We start from the raw sequence: 16,029 nt of genomic DNA, 5'->3' as shown, positions 1-16,029 counted from the left end.
TGGAGGGTCTAAACCTAACCAGAGCGACAGCGAAATGAATGTCACACAAGCTAGGGTTGCAAGAGCCACAGTTTTAGGATCCCCAGATCAAGCCCAAAGGCTGGGTAGCAAAAGAGAGGACAGGCGTGGGCGTGTCCTCCATGTATCGTCAGGGCCTGTGAACTCAGGAGCAAGTCAAAACCCAAATGCACGCACAGCACAAGAAAACAACAGCAGTGCTAGTGATCCATAACAGAAGGAAAAACGATGTGTTGAAGATGTGAGCAGGCTGTGGGATGTCATTATTTTCTTATTACTGAGCAAGCATCTCTGTGCCATCAGCTGGAAGCAGATGAAAAATTAACTTATTGGACAGCATGTATTAAACCTGCACATCAGACTAAATTGCTCATTAACTGAAGGTGCTGGAACATAATTCCAGATTGTTCTAGGGCACTTTAACCCTTGCCTAGTAGTTTTTGTTTAGATTAAAATGGATCAAATAAAATTTTTGTGGTTAGCTGAGATTGTTGTAGCACACAGGACCTGGCGCACATAGCGTTGCAGAAATGTTTATTTGTACTGTTCTGCTTTTTGTAGACCGTGCACAGCTTTTCAGCTGCCTTATGTTGCTCACTGCATCATACACAGCACTCTGGGCTGCTGAAACAGGCAAGGCGTAGTTAGTGTGATGGATAACAGCTGTGCCCACCAGCCTCCCCTGGCACTGTCCATTGAACACACTGCTCCACCCCTCCCCTGCAGATGAGCCACAAACCACACCCCACCACAACTCTATAGCTACAGGTGAATATAACCATTATTACATACATAGCATCAATAAAGGTGCTGTAATAGGATACCACTATTACAACAAGGTAGTTCATAATAAATCAGTCAATAAAGTGGAAGCATGTAGGAACCACAGCAACTCAGCCACACAGCGACGGACCGGGTAAAACTACAGAGCCCAGTCACCATGTGTTGAGGCACGTAGTGCGGCTGGGAGCTTCATGGTATGGTTTCCATGGCCAAATAGCTCCTGTGTGATGTGTCGATGGCCCAGTACTTTTGCCCATATAGTCTAAATGTCGCTATAATGTCAGTCACAAGGAAGCCCAACACTAAATCATACCCCACTTTATCGTCTATTTTTCTTTACATGGTACCTGAATTTACTAAATGAACTATAGATAAATATTAGAGTTAACTCTGCCAATCAGGAAGCTCCGAGAAACATTATTTCCTTGTAACCCAGAAGCAGATGTTGAAGACGCATGTGCACTGAAAATCGGGTTGCAACAGCATCAATGTGTTCTGCAGGTTTAGCAAACGTGGTCAAATTGGCACCAGGTTCTCCAGCTTTGAATGTCTTCTATCATAGCAGTATGGTAGAAGACATCATCTTGAAGCTAATTCTGTCTGATATCCAGGTGTTTAATGGGTAGTCTGTGATTTTCTTCACTTCCACTTTCCCACACTGTCAAGTTTGTTGCTAACGTCACTGCTTTAGTCCAAGCTAATCCAATTATCTTTCTGCCCACCAATCTTCAAGCCAATCAGCCTTCACTCCACAGTACTTTCACTGCTCGTCTGTCATTCTCCTTTGCAGACTCCCTCAAGCAGCCCATCTCCACCTCTTTCACATTAATCAGAGCGGAATCCATTCAGCCGTGATGGGCCATCAAAGTCCAATCACCAAATAACTTGGCTGAATTCTGTTTATCAATTAACCCATCCATCCATCCTAACAGTCCCTCCTTATTGAACTTTTATCTTCTAGTTAACGATAACTGCATAAAAGGTATTGAATCATATAACTGTTGGACAGCTGATGCTTTCCACCTTCTGTCTCTGCATAACAAGGAAATGACGTTCCTTCACAGAGCTTCCTGTATGGAAGAGCTAGCTCAAAATATCGAGTTATTTTCTCAAAATTTCAAAAGAAAGATCGAGACTTTCCAGACCTGCACAACTGGTCATCAATCAGAAATCATCTCTGAAGCCTTTTCACAGCAAAAATGTAAAAACTGTAATGTCACAGAAGGAGTACAGGTGCATTTGGGTTAGCCGTTTCAAAGATCCTGGCATGCTGTGCTCCGGCTAACTGGAACATTTAATTGGACTGTGCCCTCGCTGATGTCTTTACCTACAGCTGTGCTGCTTCAAGAGCCAAAATGTCTGCTGTGAGAAAAGGTAAGCTCTATCAATTTAATGCAGCCACCCCCTTGCAAAACACACAGTTTATGATAAACAGAACCTTCAGAGCTTTTCCTCAACATCCTGAAAATTCACAGCCTGAGGCTAAAACAGCCTCTGGCAATGGCCATCATCGCGACGGTAAAAAATGTGAGAATCTCCACAGAAAGTCTTCCCATGCCGTGTTTGAACAGAGAGAACAGTTTTAGACGCTCCACTCATACGATAAACGGTGCACCGGGGTGGGGAGGGGTTCTCACACAAGTGGATTGTAAATCTGAACTATGAATATGATGCTCACTGAGTTGAGTAATCACACGCTGACAGCAGGTGATGAAACTGATTGATTTGCTCTTTTCAGAGTGTAATGAGCAACATTTAAACATTACAGTGGGATGACACTTATTCCCTGCTCTGCACTGCTGCCATGCCCGGCGCATTGTTGTGCGTGCCACTGACACACACAGAAATGGAAAGTGGCTCTCATACACATGTATTTTACACACACGCTGCTCGTATTTTCACCTCTAACATTTAACAGCAGGGGAGAAAGAGTGTGTGCATGTGTGTTTCGGGGGGGGGGGGGTGAGCTCAGATAATTAAACCAGAGGGAAATTCTGAATTCTCTCCTCCCCCCTGCATGTGTCTCTTCTCTCTTACTCCCTTTTTCTTCTTCTTCACTCCTACTCTTCCTGCTTGCTAACAAATCAACCTGGCCACAATTTTAGAAAAAAGAAAAAAGCTTAATGTACACATAGAAGCAATTGGGACACAAAATAAATGAAAAATGTAACGTTTTCCATCTATTCAGTTCCATCTTTAATAGCATAATAATTCAATGAGTGACAGTGTCATGCAGCACACACCACTGGGTAACTTTATGGATTTCATTTGGTGCCTTTATAGCCCCATAATTGAACACATGCACACACACACATGCGCACATTCAAGCAGACACTGGCACCCCCTGAGTGGGGCTGCCAGTGCTCATACCACTATGAGCAATAGCGGTATCTCTGTAGATTCTCAGTAGTCGTGTTCCTCTGCAGCCTTTGTTTGCTGCGTCTCATTACAATCTAAAACACAATGAGGCCTCGCTCACCTCCTCGACTTGACTCACACTCGGTATGTGTGTGTGTGTATTTGTGTGTCTGCGTGGGTGTGCGTGGAGTTAAGAGATGTTCATAAAGCGGTATGAAGAAGCGTGGCTGTCCCGCTGTGTTTTGCAGTTCATATCTGAGCTCTGGAGGACTTTGGCATGAATCAGCCACGATGACAAAAGACTTATTACCCCCAGCACAAGTGCACATTTTTAACATTTAGCATACAGCGCTGGCGCACGCTTCGCAAAGGCCTTTGTCCGGGGAGAAGAGGGGCACGGGGTGGGTGATGGCAAATGGGAGGGGTGTTTCCATGGTGACCAGGGCGACAGAAGGAGGAGGGGATCCGCCTCCTGACCCTCGGTGAGAGGTGAATGACTGTCTCTAAGCTGAGGCAAGACAGGCAGTGATCACAATAGCAGCGAGAAGAGCGAGGGAGAGGGCGATCAACAGCCATGTAAGCCCATCGTGGCCGTGGGGCGTGTAAGCTTCGGCGGTCAGTCAGAGGCACTTAGCATTAGCATCAGAAAGACATTATGCTAATAGCATCAAAGGCAGCAGCCTCCGCCTTTGTGTTTTCTGCACCAACCCAAGGGCACAGGAGGATTTTACATTTCAACTGCCTTCCCAGTCCTGAACACACAAAGCATTTTAGTCAGATTAACAAAAAAAAGAGAGAAATGTGATACATTACAGAAATGATACAGCACAACCAAACCTCTGCAGGCCTCAACAGTCAACAGGTACAAAGAGAAAGGGCTGCACAATAGATGCTAAATGTTCTATAGAAGAAGACGGAAAAGATATTCGAATTAGGATGAAGATACAGAAAATGGATTTCAAAATCTCTAAAATTTCCACTTACACATGGTCACTTGATTCTTTTCTTTTTCAGCCATTCTGATTGGCTGTTTGGGATCATTGTCAATATTTGACTCTAAAGTACTTTCCTCAATGACTGCAAGGTCACCAAGTCATCACCCCTCCACCGCTGTGATGTCTTTCCTCCTTGACTTAAATATGTTAACGGACACCTGAATGCTCCAGACCTGCAAACAAAGCCTCAGTTTTTAGCAGGTTTTTAGAGTTCCTCACACTTGGTGATAATCAGTTAACCAAATAGATTTGATGAGCAATACATGGCTCCTCTTAATTTCTTTTGGATTGATTTTTGTTAAATAAATAATGACAATGGTGTCATGTTCTGTAGTTCATTTAAAATTCTATTTATGTAATGTAAAGATCTGCTGAAGTTCAGATGAGTGTTTGTTTCCTGATAAGACAAAATCCTTTTTACCATGACTTTACATCACTTTGTTTTTGTCTATTTATGATTCGGATACTCAAAAATGTGATGTCACCCAAACAATTTGCTTAGGTTAAACAATCTGGTATTCCACAATAAAGCTGGATTTAAAAGCCCAAAAGCACATTTCCTGTGTTGATGACACTTTATAAGAGTTGAATAGTGATTGGTTGAAAAGTTGACTTAAGCAAGATGACCATAAGTTCACCATGTTCACCATTTTTATTTATGTGGGGCCATTACAAAACAACAGTCACCTCAAGGCGTTTTATTTTTAACCCTAACACCCAGCAGTCCCACAACCCCCTATGAGCAAAGACTTGGTGTGGTGATAGTGGGAAGGAAAAACTCCCTTTTAACAGGAAAAAACCTCCAGCAGAACCAGGCTCGAGGAGAGGCAGTCATCTGGTTAAGGCTAAAAAAGGCTCAGCCTGGCTGCAGTACTGCGGTGGTTTTTACTTTCCTTCCTCCCACATTACTGATTGTTCCATGTATTTTTGACACTGCCCCTTGTAACAGTAACATATAGTACATCTGCAAAGACAAGACAATACCATGTGGTACCTTAACTCTGTATGTGTTTTATCTGTGCAGCAGTTGGTTAACTGCAACAGTAAGCTAATAGTGAACTTCTTTGTATCTTGGTCTGTCCCCATCCATGTAATTTGACCAGAGCTCTCATCCTAAGGAACTGTTTCCACAGACTAAATGTAACAACTGTGCACTTTACTTATCCTAACCACCCAAATCACCTTTGAACTTTCCCCAAATAACATTTAATTAAAACAGACTTGAAGAGCCTAAGATGTCTTAGCTAAACAAACATAACTGCTAGAAGTATAATAGATCAAGAAGTATGTGTCACTGTTTCATACTAAATACTAATAATACTTTCAGTGAATAAAACTGTAGTGTGAATATTTTGGATGGACTGTTGTTCAAAGGCTACTAACACCACTAACACAGTGAAGAGCTCCGGATCGGTGACCTGAGTTAGTGGAGATGACTGTACAACATCCACCTTTAATGGCCTTTAATGGCTTTAAAAAACATGAATTGGGTCAGTTTGAATTTATTTGAGATTTTCTCTCATTTACACAGTATACATACAGGCTAAAATGTATACATCTGCAGTTGTTTAGAAATGAGAATGTTCCAACTTTTGTAAATCTACAGTTCTCCTTCTTATATCTTCACCGAGTTCCTTGGACTTACCTGCTGTTCTGAGTATTTGTTAATCCAATTAGTGCTGTCAAACAAATCCAAGTTTTTCATGCTTACAGAGAGAAACTACCAGCCATAGTCTATTATGATCCCCTTGACCTATGATAGCCTTGACCTTGTCAAGTTAAAAGATATTGAGCTCTCAGCACCACTTATTAAAAGATTTAACTGAGTGTATGTATATAGCTGAGCCTGTATATATAGTTTGACCCTGTGTGGATTATAGAAAATCTTAAATAAATTAAATCTTGTGCACCAAATTCTTCTTTTTTAAAGTCATTAAAGATGTATGCTGTACTATCACTCCACTGTGGAAAAAGAACTCTTCAAAGAGATTATTAAAGGCTCTAAATTACTATGATATTCACGCCCATGATGAGTATATGCCTCCGACCACAGCTGCAGACTTTAAGAAATTGTTGCTGACTTTTGAGGTTATTTTTCTTGTGATGATCACTGACTCTGCATCATTATTTAACACCTAACTTTGACCAACATTCAGGTTTTCAAGGAACCAAATTAACTATTTACAGACTGCAAAGGCCACAGAGAATGTGATATGCCAAACACCCTAACAATGTGACACCTGCAGGACACGGGGCACGGGGCACTGACCCCTCAGCTTTTCGAAGGCAGTTTGTTGAGTGTATTTACACCATGAAATTGGAGGGCTGAAGGCTCTTCCAGGAGACAAAATAAAATATCACAGGCTCTGGCAGTTACACTATTTACTCCACCCAGAGTGCTACATGAGCAATGTCCTCAGTGTTAAAGTACCTTTGCAGGCTGTGAGATGACACATGGTAACGGGGGAAGAGGATCCACCTCCACATGAATCATTTCAATAAACCCCTCTCATATTCTTAAGACACACAGCTGCTCCTCTGCTAATTCAGAAAGTAAAGCCATCAAAAAACAAAAACTAATGTCCGCTGAAAAAGAGGGAAGGCAATTTGCAGAAGACCTTGATGCAAGAAAAAGGAGAAAAAGTCAATTCCAGTGAGTCATCCAACACACATCAGTATTTCACACAGACATATTTACAGTACAATAGTCTCTGCCTCTGCTTTTCCCCTTCTCTGGTTAGTCAAGCATCACGACACGCATCCGCTCACACAGTGTCACCCTGTGAAAGAGATGTCAAGGTGCACAGACACAAACACAAACTGGATTTAGAAAAAACCCATTTAATTTAGTTTCTCGTTTCTCCAAACTGCCTCGTTATTGGATTGAAAAGGTGCCCTTGACCGCAGCCACTGCAGTGAGGATGTTCGTCATCTGTGCACACAGAGAGCGGGGCGAATGGGTTAAACAAAAAGAAGAAGCCTGAAACAAAGAGCGGAGGAACACAGGCAGCTGAAGGCTGTTCAGTGATGATCAGCGTGCTTTGAGTAAAAAGTGACACAGTTTGAACATCATTAACGACAGGTACCTGAGGTTGTTGCAAGCACTTGACAGATAGAGTTATGGCTTTTCTGTCTGCTCTGGTGACTTTGAGCATAAATAGAATTCATCAGTAAACACTATATAATTAGTGCTCCGATTACCTTTATGAATACTTACCAAGACAAAGCCTGGGGGATAAGCCAGGCTTGGGCCAAATTGCATTTTTGTCTTATCTTAAAGAAATGCAGTTTATGAATAAGGTCTGTTATGAGGCGGCAGTGCATGACATGCAGGGTCACGGTGTTAGTGACAGGAGTGTGTGACTCAAATTTCACCAAAAATGATTGCTTACGCAGCCTTTTCCTAATCAAGTAGTTATTGGTGCTAAAACCTCAGGAGAGAATGAAAGCCGAACCGAAAAGCAAGTGAAAATGAAACAAAGCAGCAGGTCAGGGAAAAAAGTGAAAGCAAACAGAAGTGACCCCGCCGGGACCATCTGACAAAACTGCATTATGTGACATCCCGGGATGAGAACGTGTTGCCTCGTTAGGACAGGCTGGGTCCTAGGACCTGCTCTCAGCATATCTCATAATATGAGAACAAGCTGTGATCATGTGGTGAGAAATATTCATTATTGGGAAGGAGACAGTGTGAACTGTGAAGTGGAGAGACACGTTTCAGCTGTTTTGGTCTTTGGCTGCTCGCTCATTGATGGTGTTCAAGTGGACTGTGTTTTGAATCTGGGCCTGTTTGGATAAACTCAATGGATCTGCTTTTAGATGAAACGTCAGTAACACTTTATAATACGGCCCCTGACGTAGGGTGTAATTCCCTTATAATTAAATCAAATTTCACTGATTTTATTTGAAATCTATGAAGTAGTAACGAATACCATTAAAGTAACGACTGTTCCATAATGGACGGCACAATGGTTAGCACTGTTGCCTCACAGCAAGAAGGTCCAGAGTTCAATTTCACCATCATGCCGGGGTCTTTCTGTGTGGAGTTTGCGTGTTCGCGTGTTCACAGTCCAAAGACATGCACTTAGTGGGGATAGGTTAATTGGAAACACTAAATTGCCCATAGGTGTGAATGTGAGTGCGAGTGGTTGTCTCCTGTCTGTATGTTAGCCCTGCGACAGACAGGCGACCTGTCCAGGGTGTACCCTGCCTCTCGCCCTCTCGCTGGGATAGGCTCCAGCGCCCCCTGCGACCCTGAAAAGGATAAGCGGAAGTGAATGGATGGGATGGATGTTAAATAATGATGTAAATATGCGAGACGCTATAATACAGCATGCTTACCAGGTAAAATGGGGAAATATTGTTTGTTTTTTTCTGCAAAAATAGAAGAAATCAAGAATTTGTGTCTCCTTTCCTGTTAAATATCTTACCTTATGCAATACTTGCTACTTATGCATGTAAAATTACTTACGTATTACTTAAAATTAAAACTAATATTAGTGATGTGGCTGAGAGCAGCCGGCCCGGGTTCGAGTCCGACCCGTGGCCCTTTACCGCATGTCTCCCCCCTGCTTTCCTGTCTTCGCTCCACTGTATCTATCAAATAAAGATGACAAAGGTCAAAAAAAAAAAAATTTTTAAAAAGCATGTGTAGGCAAATATAATTATATTTTAATTGCAAATAAAATGCCTTGAAATTCCATTTAATTACATGGGAATTAAGCCCTTAGTCACATTTTTAAAAATGTAATTAAATGTAAAACGTATAACAATAAAAGACCTGTAATAATAGTTTCTAACTAACCTTAGACACATTCATTTCTCAGTTATAAATTGATTTGATTAGAAACACAGTTTACTGTGTTATCATCAGTCTACTGTTGTGTTAATACTGGCTGAATGAGGCATAAAGTGACTAATGCTTTCTTTTGTATTCTCGTCATATGTTACTATTTTTACAATATCCTCAGCAAAAATGTGTGCTCAGATTTTGATATTTACGAAGTAATTTCACACTACTACACCAGTAAATCAATACTGCTGTCAGGTATAGTGCACGTAGCTTGTGCCAGCAGCTGTTCTGTCTCCCTCTCCTCACTTCCAATCAGTCACAGCAGATGGCCCCGCCCCTCCCTGATCCTGGTTCTTGCCAGACGTTTCTTCCTGTTAAAAGGGAGTTTTTCCTTCCTACTGTTGCCAAGTGTTTGATCACAGAGAGTCATCTTATTTGTTTGGCTTTTCTATGCATTATTGTAGAGTCTTTATCTTACAAGTATGAAGCACTTTGAGGCGACTGTTGTTGTGCTTTGGTGCTATGTAAATAAAACTGAACTGAATTGAATTGAACTGAATTAACAATGATTATTTGCAATGAGAAAATTGCATTTTGCATAATCGTTCTTACAGTAAATACAAAAATCTTGAGCTGAAAAACCAAACAGAAACGGGTTCTCAGCTTAACAATACTGTCTGCCCTGAAAAAGTGGAGGTTGAGTCCTCAGTAAATGAGACACGTGTTGAGAAATCTGCAGGGATGGCTGGTGAAGAAAGAGGGCTGGCAGTATTACCCCACAGCATATATCACAAACCAATAACAGAGCTCATTTCCCTCCTTCGGCCTCAGAGTACTGGCCTCCAGGGGCACAAGGGCGTGACGCTGTGATTAAGCCCCGGCAGGAGGAGGCGTGTCGGGCTGCGACCTGCCAAATGACGCACCCCCTGTCTGCTTCTACAGCATCTGTGTCTACGTGTGTCGGACACACCTATCCAGGCCGTGTAGTTACACAAGATGCTCTGGAAGTGATACTTGATATGACTCCAAAGACGTCACTGATACTTTATCAGGTGCACATACGTGTCCTACTGACACAATTGCTCACGTTTTAGTACTTTATTGCAGTCCCAGGATTTTAAGCCAAATTCCACACAGCTGATTGATTACAGATTAATGAGAAAATTTCACTAAAAAAAATTGTATTTATGACACTCTTAAACTGATCAATAAAGATTCCTTTATTTTCAAAGATAAAAACATAATTTGCTCCAACATTTTCTGTAAAATTATAACCCTAAATGTCTCAAACTAACAAAACAGACAAAAGACAACAAATCCAAAAGGATCATTTATTTACAAATTTTATCATACAAAGTTACAAATACAGAGCAGACTCATTTCTGACCATCCTCAGTGATCGGGCACAGAATTACCTTGCATTTGCATTCAGTTATCGCGGCAAGTAGAAACCTGAGCTTAATACAAATCATTATGAACTGTGTGTACAAAGAGATGTTGAACAATGTTTAGGAAGCATTGTAAAACATAGAGAGTTGGAGTATAAATAGACTGTATGTACATCTGATGGGATAAATTCCCTAAAGCAGAGTCAGGCAGGAGGTTTGGAAGTGTGTTTATTTTTCCTGGAAAAATATTAGGCTTCAGAATAAATGTGTTCCTTTGCAGCAACTGATTCTTTTCCCCTTGCCTTTGATTTGTAACTCGAGGTGTAACGTGAAGTTTAAATGTAAGGAAAGGACGGGGAATGGCTGAATCAAGGTGCCGAGCGAAAATTACACCCTCTCCTTCGGGATCGGCGACAGCATCACATCATACATAAAGTAACAATTAGCATTCATGCGGGCAGCCACATCCTGCATGGTAAAACTTCACTCCGGCTTTTCATCTCAACAGTCACAGGTCGGAGGTCGGAGGAGGGGGTTGGCATGGTACAGTAGTCACTAGGAGGGGGCATCTTCTCCGTGTATAGCCTTATACTTGGCCATCTCCTCTGGAAAAACTTTGCTGAGCTCGGAAACCAAAAGGCTCTTGAACTTCTGTAATAAAACAGAAATATGACAGTGGAAGTCGCTTTAGTGCTGATGTATAAATACTTTATGTATAAAGAATAACTAGTGAGTTACGACCCAACAAGTACTGTCCAAAATAAATCTGTCTCCTGTCTTTTTATGTGAACAAGTAACCGGGACAGAGTTTTTACTGAAGCAGGAAAAAAAACTTTTAAGCACTTTGTCCAAGGATAATTATTTTATCACGATCAACAAGGCCGCCTTAGCAGACAGCAGTGTAACAAGTACAGGGTTGTTTGTACAATGAAATGGGACTTCTATCTTTAAAACATTCTAAACACACTTATGGGCGTTTAATCAGTGAAACGTGCTGATGGCTCTGCTTATTCTTGAAAAGTCATTGGCCGAGGAATCTCACTGCCCCTGGAACTATCTCTTACCGTCAAAGTGTCTATCTTCCCTTTGACCTGCTCGTTCCTCGCCAAGGCTCTCTCCAGACACTCCTTGGTGTACAGCTGAGGGTTCCGACCTTGGTCAATATATCTGCAAATACAAATACAATATATCAGCCTTCTTCGATAAAACTCCAGGAACTTGCCAAATAAATGTGATACATTTTTAATGAAGCAATCAGATTTTTTTGTTTTTATGTATTTACTTTAGTAATGAAAAATTCCTCTTTATTAGAGCGGCATCAAAACAAATGCATAGAACTAAAACACTATAAGGACCAAGGTACTGGCCCACCTACACGTTACACCTACAGGAGCTTTTATGACATCTCATTCTAAATCCAGAGGCATTAATATGGAGCTGGTGCCCCTTTGCAACTATGGCAGCTTCCATTCCTCTGGGAAGGCTTCCATCAGGATTTTGGAGTGTGTCAGATTTTGATATTAGATGAGAGGACCTGGCTTTGTGCACTGGGACACAGACATGCTGGAACAGAAAAGGGACTTCCCCAAAACATTTCACAAAGCTGGAAATGGAGAGTTGTCCACAATATGCTGGTAAACTGAAGCACTTCGATTTTCTGTCACTTGAGCTAAGGGGCCCAGGCCGATCCAAGAAAAACAACCGCAGTCTTATCCCTCTTCCACTACACTTTACAATTGGCACGAAACAATCAGGCTGGTTATTGCTCGTCCGGCATTCACCAAAATCAGGCTTGTCTATACGACTGCAAGAAAGAGAAGCATGATTTATCATTTCACAGAGCATGTTTCCACTGCTTCACACTGCTTCACCTGATGTTTGTTATTGTCTTTGCTGATGTAAGGCCTGCATGCACCTGCTTGACCATGCAGACCTTTGCAATGAAGCTCCCAGTGCAGAGCTTTAGTCCTGATGATGATGCCAGAGGATGTTAGGAACTCTGCAGTTATTGAATCAGGAGAACGTTGATGATTTTTACACCTCAGTGCGCGGTGACCCCGCTCTGTAACTTTAGGTGGTCTGACACTTTGTGGTGAGTTGCTGTGTTTTGTAAACACATGCACTTTGCAATAATAACTCTTACAGCAAAAAGAGGAATATCTAACAGGAAGACATTTCACAAGCGTACTTGTCGCAACGATATTGACCTATTACACTAGCACTGACTGATCTCTTGAGAATGACAAGTTTGTTCACAAATGTTTGTAAAGGCATACTGCACCGCTGGATGCTTGTCTTTATACACCTGTGTCTGAAAAAAAAACTGAATTCAGAGATTAAGAGGTGTGACCCAATACTTCTGTCCATATAAGCAGTGTTGGGACTAACGCGTTATTAAGTAACGCGTTACAGTAACTACGTTATTATTGTGGTAACGAGCACGGTAACTAGTTATTATGCCAAAACCAGGAACGCGTTACTCGTTACTGGGATTTAGATAGGCTCGTTACTCGTTACTTCGTGTGGTGGCTATCGCGGAGCTTCCACAGATTCAATAACATTAGCAAGTGGTGGAAGCCAGCAGGTGGATGAAGGAAAAGGGAGGCAAGAGGAGAGACCCGAAGCGGCCGCCGGTCCGAGAGTGTCAGGTGAACTGAACTTCAGGTAAGAAGTTATGACCTGCAGTCTATCGGAGTCAGATATAAACCAAGTTTAGGTGGAGTTTATTTTCGGTATGCTAGCTAGCATGACGGAGTTTCTATACAGCTGGGTGGGTGCTATGTTACTGATGTTGAACTTTATTTTGTTCATATGGTTAATTATTAGAGTTGCCAACCGTCCCGTAAAAAACAGAATCGTCTGGTATTCAGAGAAAATATTACGCGTTTCGTACTGAGGTGAAAAGGAACACAGTTTGTCCCGGACTTCAGCTACAATGAAAAAGACACAAAGCTGAAGCTGCACAGCTGCCTCTTCTTCTCTCATTCTCTCTCCTCCCTCTCCTGTTTCTACTTCAATCACGAAACTGATCAATGATCAGCTGATCGGCTTTTCTCTCTTGTTTATTTATCGCTCACTTTGCGCCAGAAAGAGGAAACCAGCGGATGTCGCGTTAAACAACAGCAGCACGTTTAAGCTTGATCAGCTGTTGTTAGAATTTATTTAATATTAATTTCTAGTATCAGCTGATGTTTGCTGGAGCCACAGCTGTAAAGCTGCTGGTCATGATATCGATTTGGTTATCTGGTGAGAGGGAAACATGAAGATGAAACCAGGAGATGTCCTTACTGAATCATCAGAGCTGAACAGGTGATGGAGAAACAGGTTTACCTTTTAGGTGACATGAATGAGTTGAAGGGAAGTTATGAACTGTTTCTGAGAGACAAATAACACCAGGATCCTTTTCTACGTAGCTGACAGCTGGTAACTGTGCAGGGGCGGATCTAGCAAAGTGTTGCCAGGGGGGCAGGTAGGGCATTAACAGGGAAAGGGGGGCACAAAGAAATACTTTTCTTTATTATTCTCATTTAAAATGTCTCGCTTTTAAAAAAAATAATTATCTGAGTCTTACAACAAACAACTGATAGATTGATACATATATACCATCAGAACAGTGTACATCACTGTCACAACAGTGTTTATTTTCATTCAAAGGCTTTATGATTTTTCCTATAATGGTGGGCCGGTCTCTAGTCAAAATGCCCGGGACGATTTTTTTGTCCCAGTCCAGCTCTGTATGCAGCTCATCTGCAGTCTGGTGTTACCTACATCTTCCTATTCAGAAGGCAGAATTTCCAAGTTCTGAGTACAATCAAAAGCACCATGACTGCAGTTTTTGTGTTGGATGTAAAAAGCAGGCTAGAATCATGGCGGCGGTCAAAGACGGTCCAGGCGTGGGATTTCTCTCGTGGAAATGTGCACATTATTTTTTTCTTTCTGTTGGTAGGTGGCACAGTGCACTTGTGGCAAGTAAGCAAGCTAGAAGACTGGCAGTCTGGCTGGGTATCCAGTTACGGAAGCACCACATTAACAAGAGAATTCTGAGTAAAACCAAAGTTACTTTCCCTAGTAACTAGTTACTTTGAAAGTAACGAGTAACTTGAAGTAACTGAGTTACTTTTTTAGAGAAGTAACTAGTAATGTAACTAAGTTACTAATTTAAAGTAACTTACCCAACACTGCATATAAGTGATCCTAAAGCAGTATGTGCATGCCGAATGTGAAAGAGGCTCTCACCAATAACGAATTACTCATATGAAGCATGTGAGGCAAACCAATACACAACCAAGTGATCACATTTTAAAAATCAAGGACTTTTTAAATGGGGTTTGGCCCAGTTACAAAAACGGCGATATGAAAACTCAGCGGTCGGCACCGAGTATGCGCTGCACCGGAAGTAGCATAAATATATCGAAAATACAGATATTTACGTAACAGAAGGTGACATACACAATAGTATAAGCATATATTGTACTCACTCAAAGACCTCCAGGGGTACGTTGATCTCATGAAGCTGCTGACGGCACTTCTCGATGTCCTGGAGCCCAGATATCATGAAATTTCTGCAGAGAAAAAACGACTGGACACGTTAACACGGGACTTATTTGCGAAATCTTAGCAGTGGAAGCAGCAAAGTGAAACGTCTCACAGTTTTTGGTTGAGTCCTGCCTGGCTGCTAGGCTGAAAGTCGCTCACGATGATTCCCAGCTGTCGAATATTCTCGATAAACTTCTCCAGGTGTTCTTCGAGGTTATCGAACTTTTCCGCCATTGTAATTAATCGTTACCAAACCACCAAAACGTCACATAAAATGCCTCCGCTTAAATTATTGTCTTTATTAGAAAATCTCTGTTTACTGTTAGCTACAACTCTACAACAGCCTCAATGTTGAAGTGCTTTACGGCTGTATTTCAGCCAATCGCTGCGGCTATTGCTCCGTTACCTGGGTAACAACCAATGACAGACTGTCGTTTGATGACGCTCAAAGCGTCAAAGTGTCGCGCTACTAGCTTCTTTGTCGAGGAAAACCAGGTGAATTGTCCTAGTGGAGTTTAAACAGTTTATACACTACTAGGTAAACTCATTTATTCGGTGCATGTAGTGCTGTGTAATTTGTTTTGTTTAATGTCCTCTGTTCATACTGTACCCGCCCACTTCAGTTTATAGTGAAATTGCTGTAGATTTTCTCAAATAATCCAGTGTCCTCTTGCTGTGTCATATCATTCTGGTACTGAAAGTAACAAAAAAGATGCACCTTTTTTAAAACAACAATAGCTGACCCAAAGTACTTTATATTCAGGCAAACATATCAAAATCCCAAGTATACAAAAATACTAAATAAATAAATAAATAATAATAATAAAATCGATCTACATATAATATGAGTTAGTATTCACAGCACAGGCTGGAAAAAGCAATTTAGCTCACAACTTTAATAACAGAGAACCATCTTTAGGAACAACAAACTCTTAAAACATTTCCTGTTAATGCATAGGAGAGTTCCTCAATGATAAGAAGGACTCACACTCAATTTTTTGCACTCTATTCCACTGTAAAATATCCTGACACAGCAGTTAGCAGTGCTGCCTCACAGCAAGCCGTTCCTGGAGTCAGCTGGGGCCTTTCTGTGTGGAGTTTTCTCTCCCTGTGAATGCATGTGTTCCCCTGGGTACTCCAGCTTGCTTCAAAAAACATG

General features: G+C 41.6%; 1 protein-coding gene across 1 annotated transcript; it reads right to left on the bottom strand.

Annotated features, from left to right (window-relative positions):
* Positions 1-10,263: 10,263 nt before the first annotated feature.
* med10 (mediator complex subunit 10) lies at positions 10,264-15,358 on the bottom strand. The gene is made up of 4 exons (XM_003443774.2): positions 14,983-15,358; positions 14,813-14,896; positions 11,399-11,501; positions 10,264-10,985 (listed from the first exon to the last, which is right to left on the bottom strand). Exons 1-4 carry the CDS (start codon positions 15,102-15,104, stop codon positions 10,890-10,892), a joined length of 405 nt encoding a protein of 134 aa, XP_003443822.1. The 5' UTR covers positions 15,105-15,358; the 3' UTR covers positions 10,264-10,889.
* Between the last annotated feature and the right edge of the window lie 671 nt (positions 15,359-16,029).

The sequence above is a fragment of the Oreochromis niloticus genome, linkage group LG22, assembly GCF_001858045.2.
Source record: "Oreochromis niloticus isolate F11D_XX linkage group LG22, O_niloticus_UMD_NMBU, whole genome shotgun sequence".
Taxonomy (NCBI): Eukaryota; Metazoa; Chordata; class Actinopteri; order Cichliformes; family Cichlidae; genus Oreochromis; species Oreochromis niloticus.
The sequence above is the reverse complement of the archived record's forward strand: the minus strand, read 5'-3'. Positions and strand labels throughout refer to the sequence as shown.

Bases quoted from the DNA above. Each gene is read 5' to 3' on its own strand.
- med10 (XM_003443774.2), bottom strand. From the start codon at position 15,104: ATGGCGGAAAAGTTCGATAACCTCGAAGAACACCTGGAGAAGTTTATC. The intron at 11,502-14,812 runs GTGAGTACAATA...TTGTATTTGCAG, and splicing joins GTACCCCTGGAGGTCTTTGA to ATATATTGACCAAGGTCGGA. The intron at 10,986-11,398 runs GTAAGAGATAGT...GTTTTATTACAG, and splicing joins GGAAGATAGACACTTTGACG to AAGTTCAAGAGCCTTTTGGT.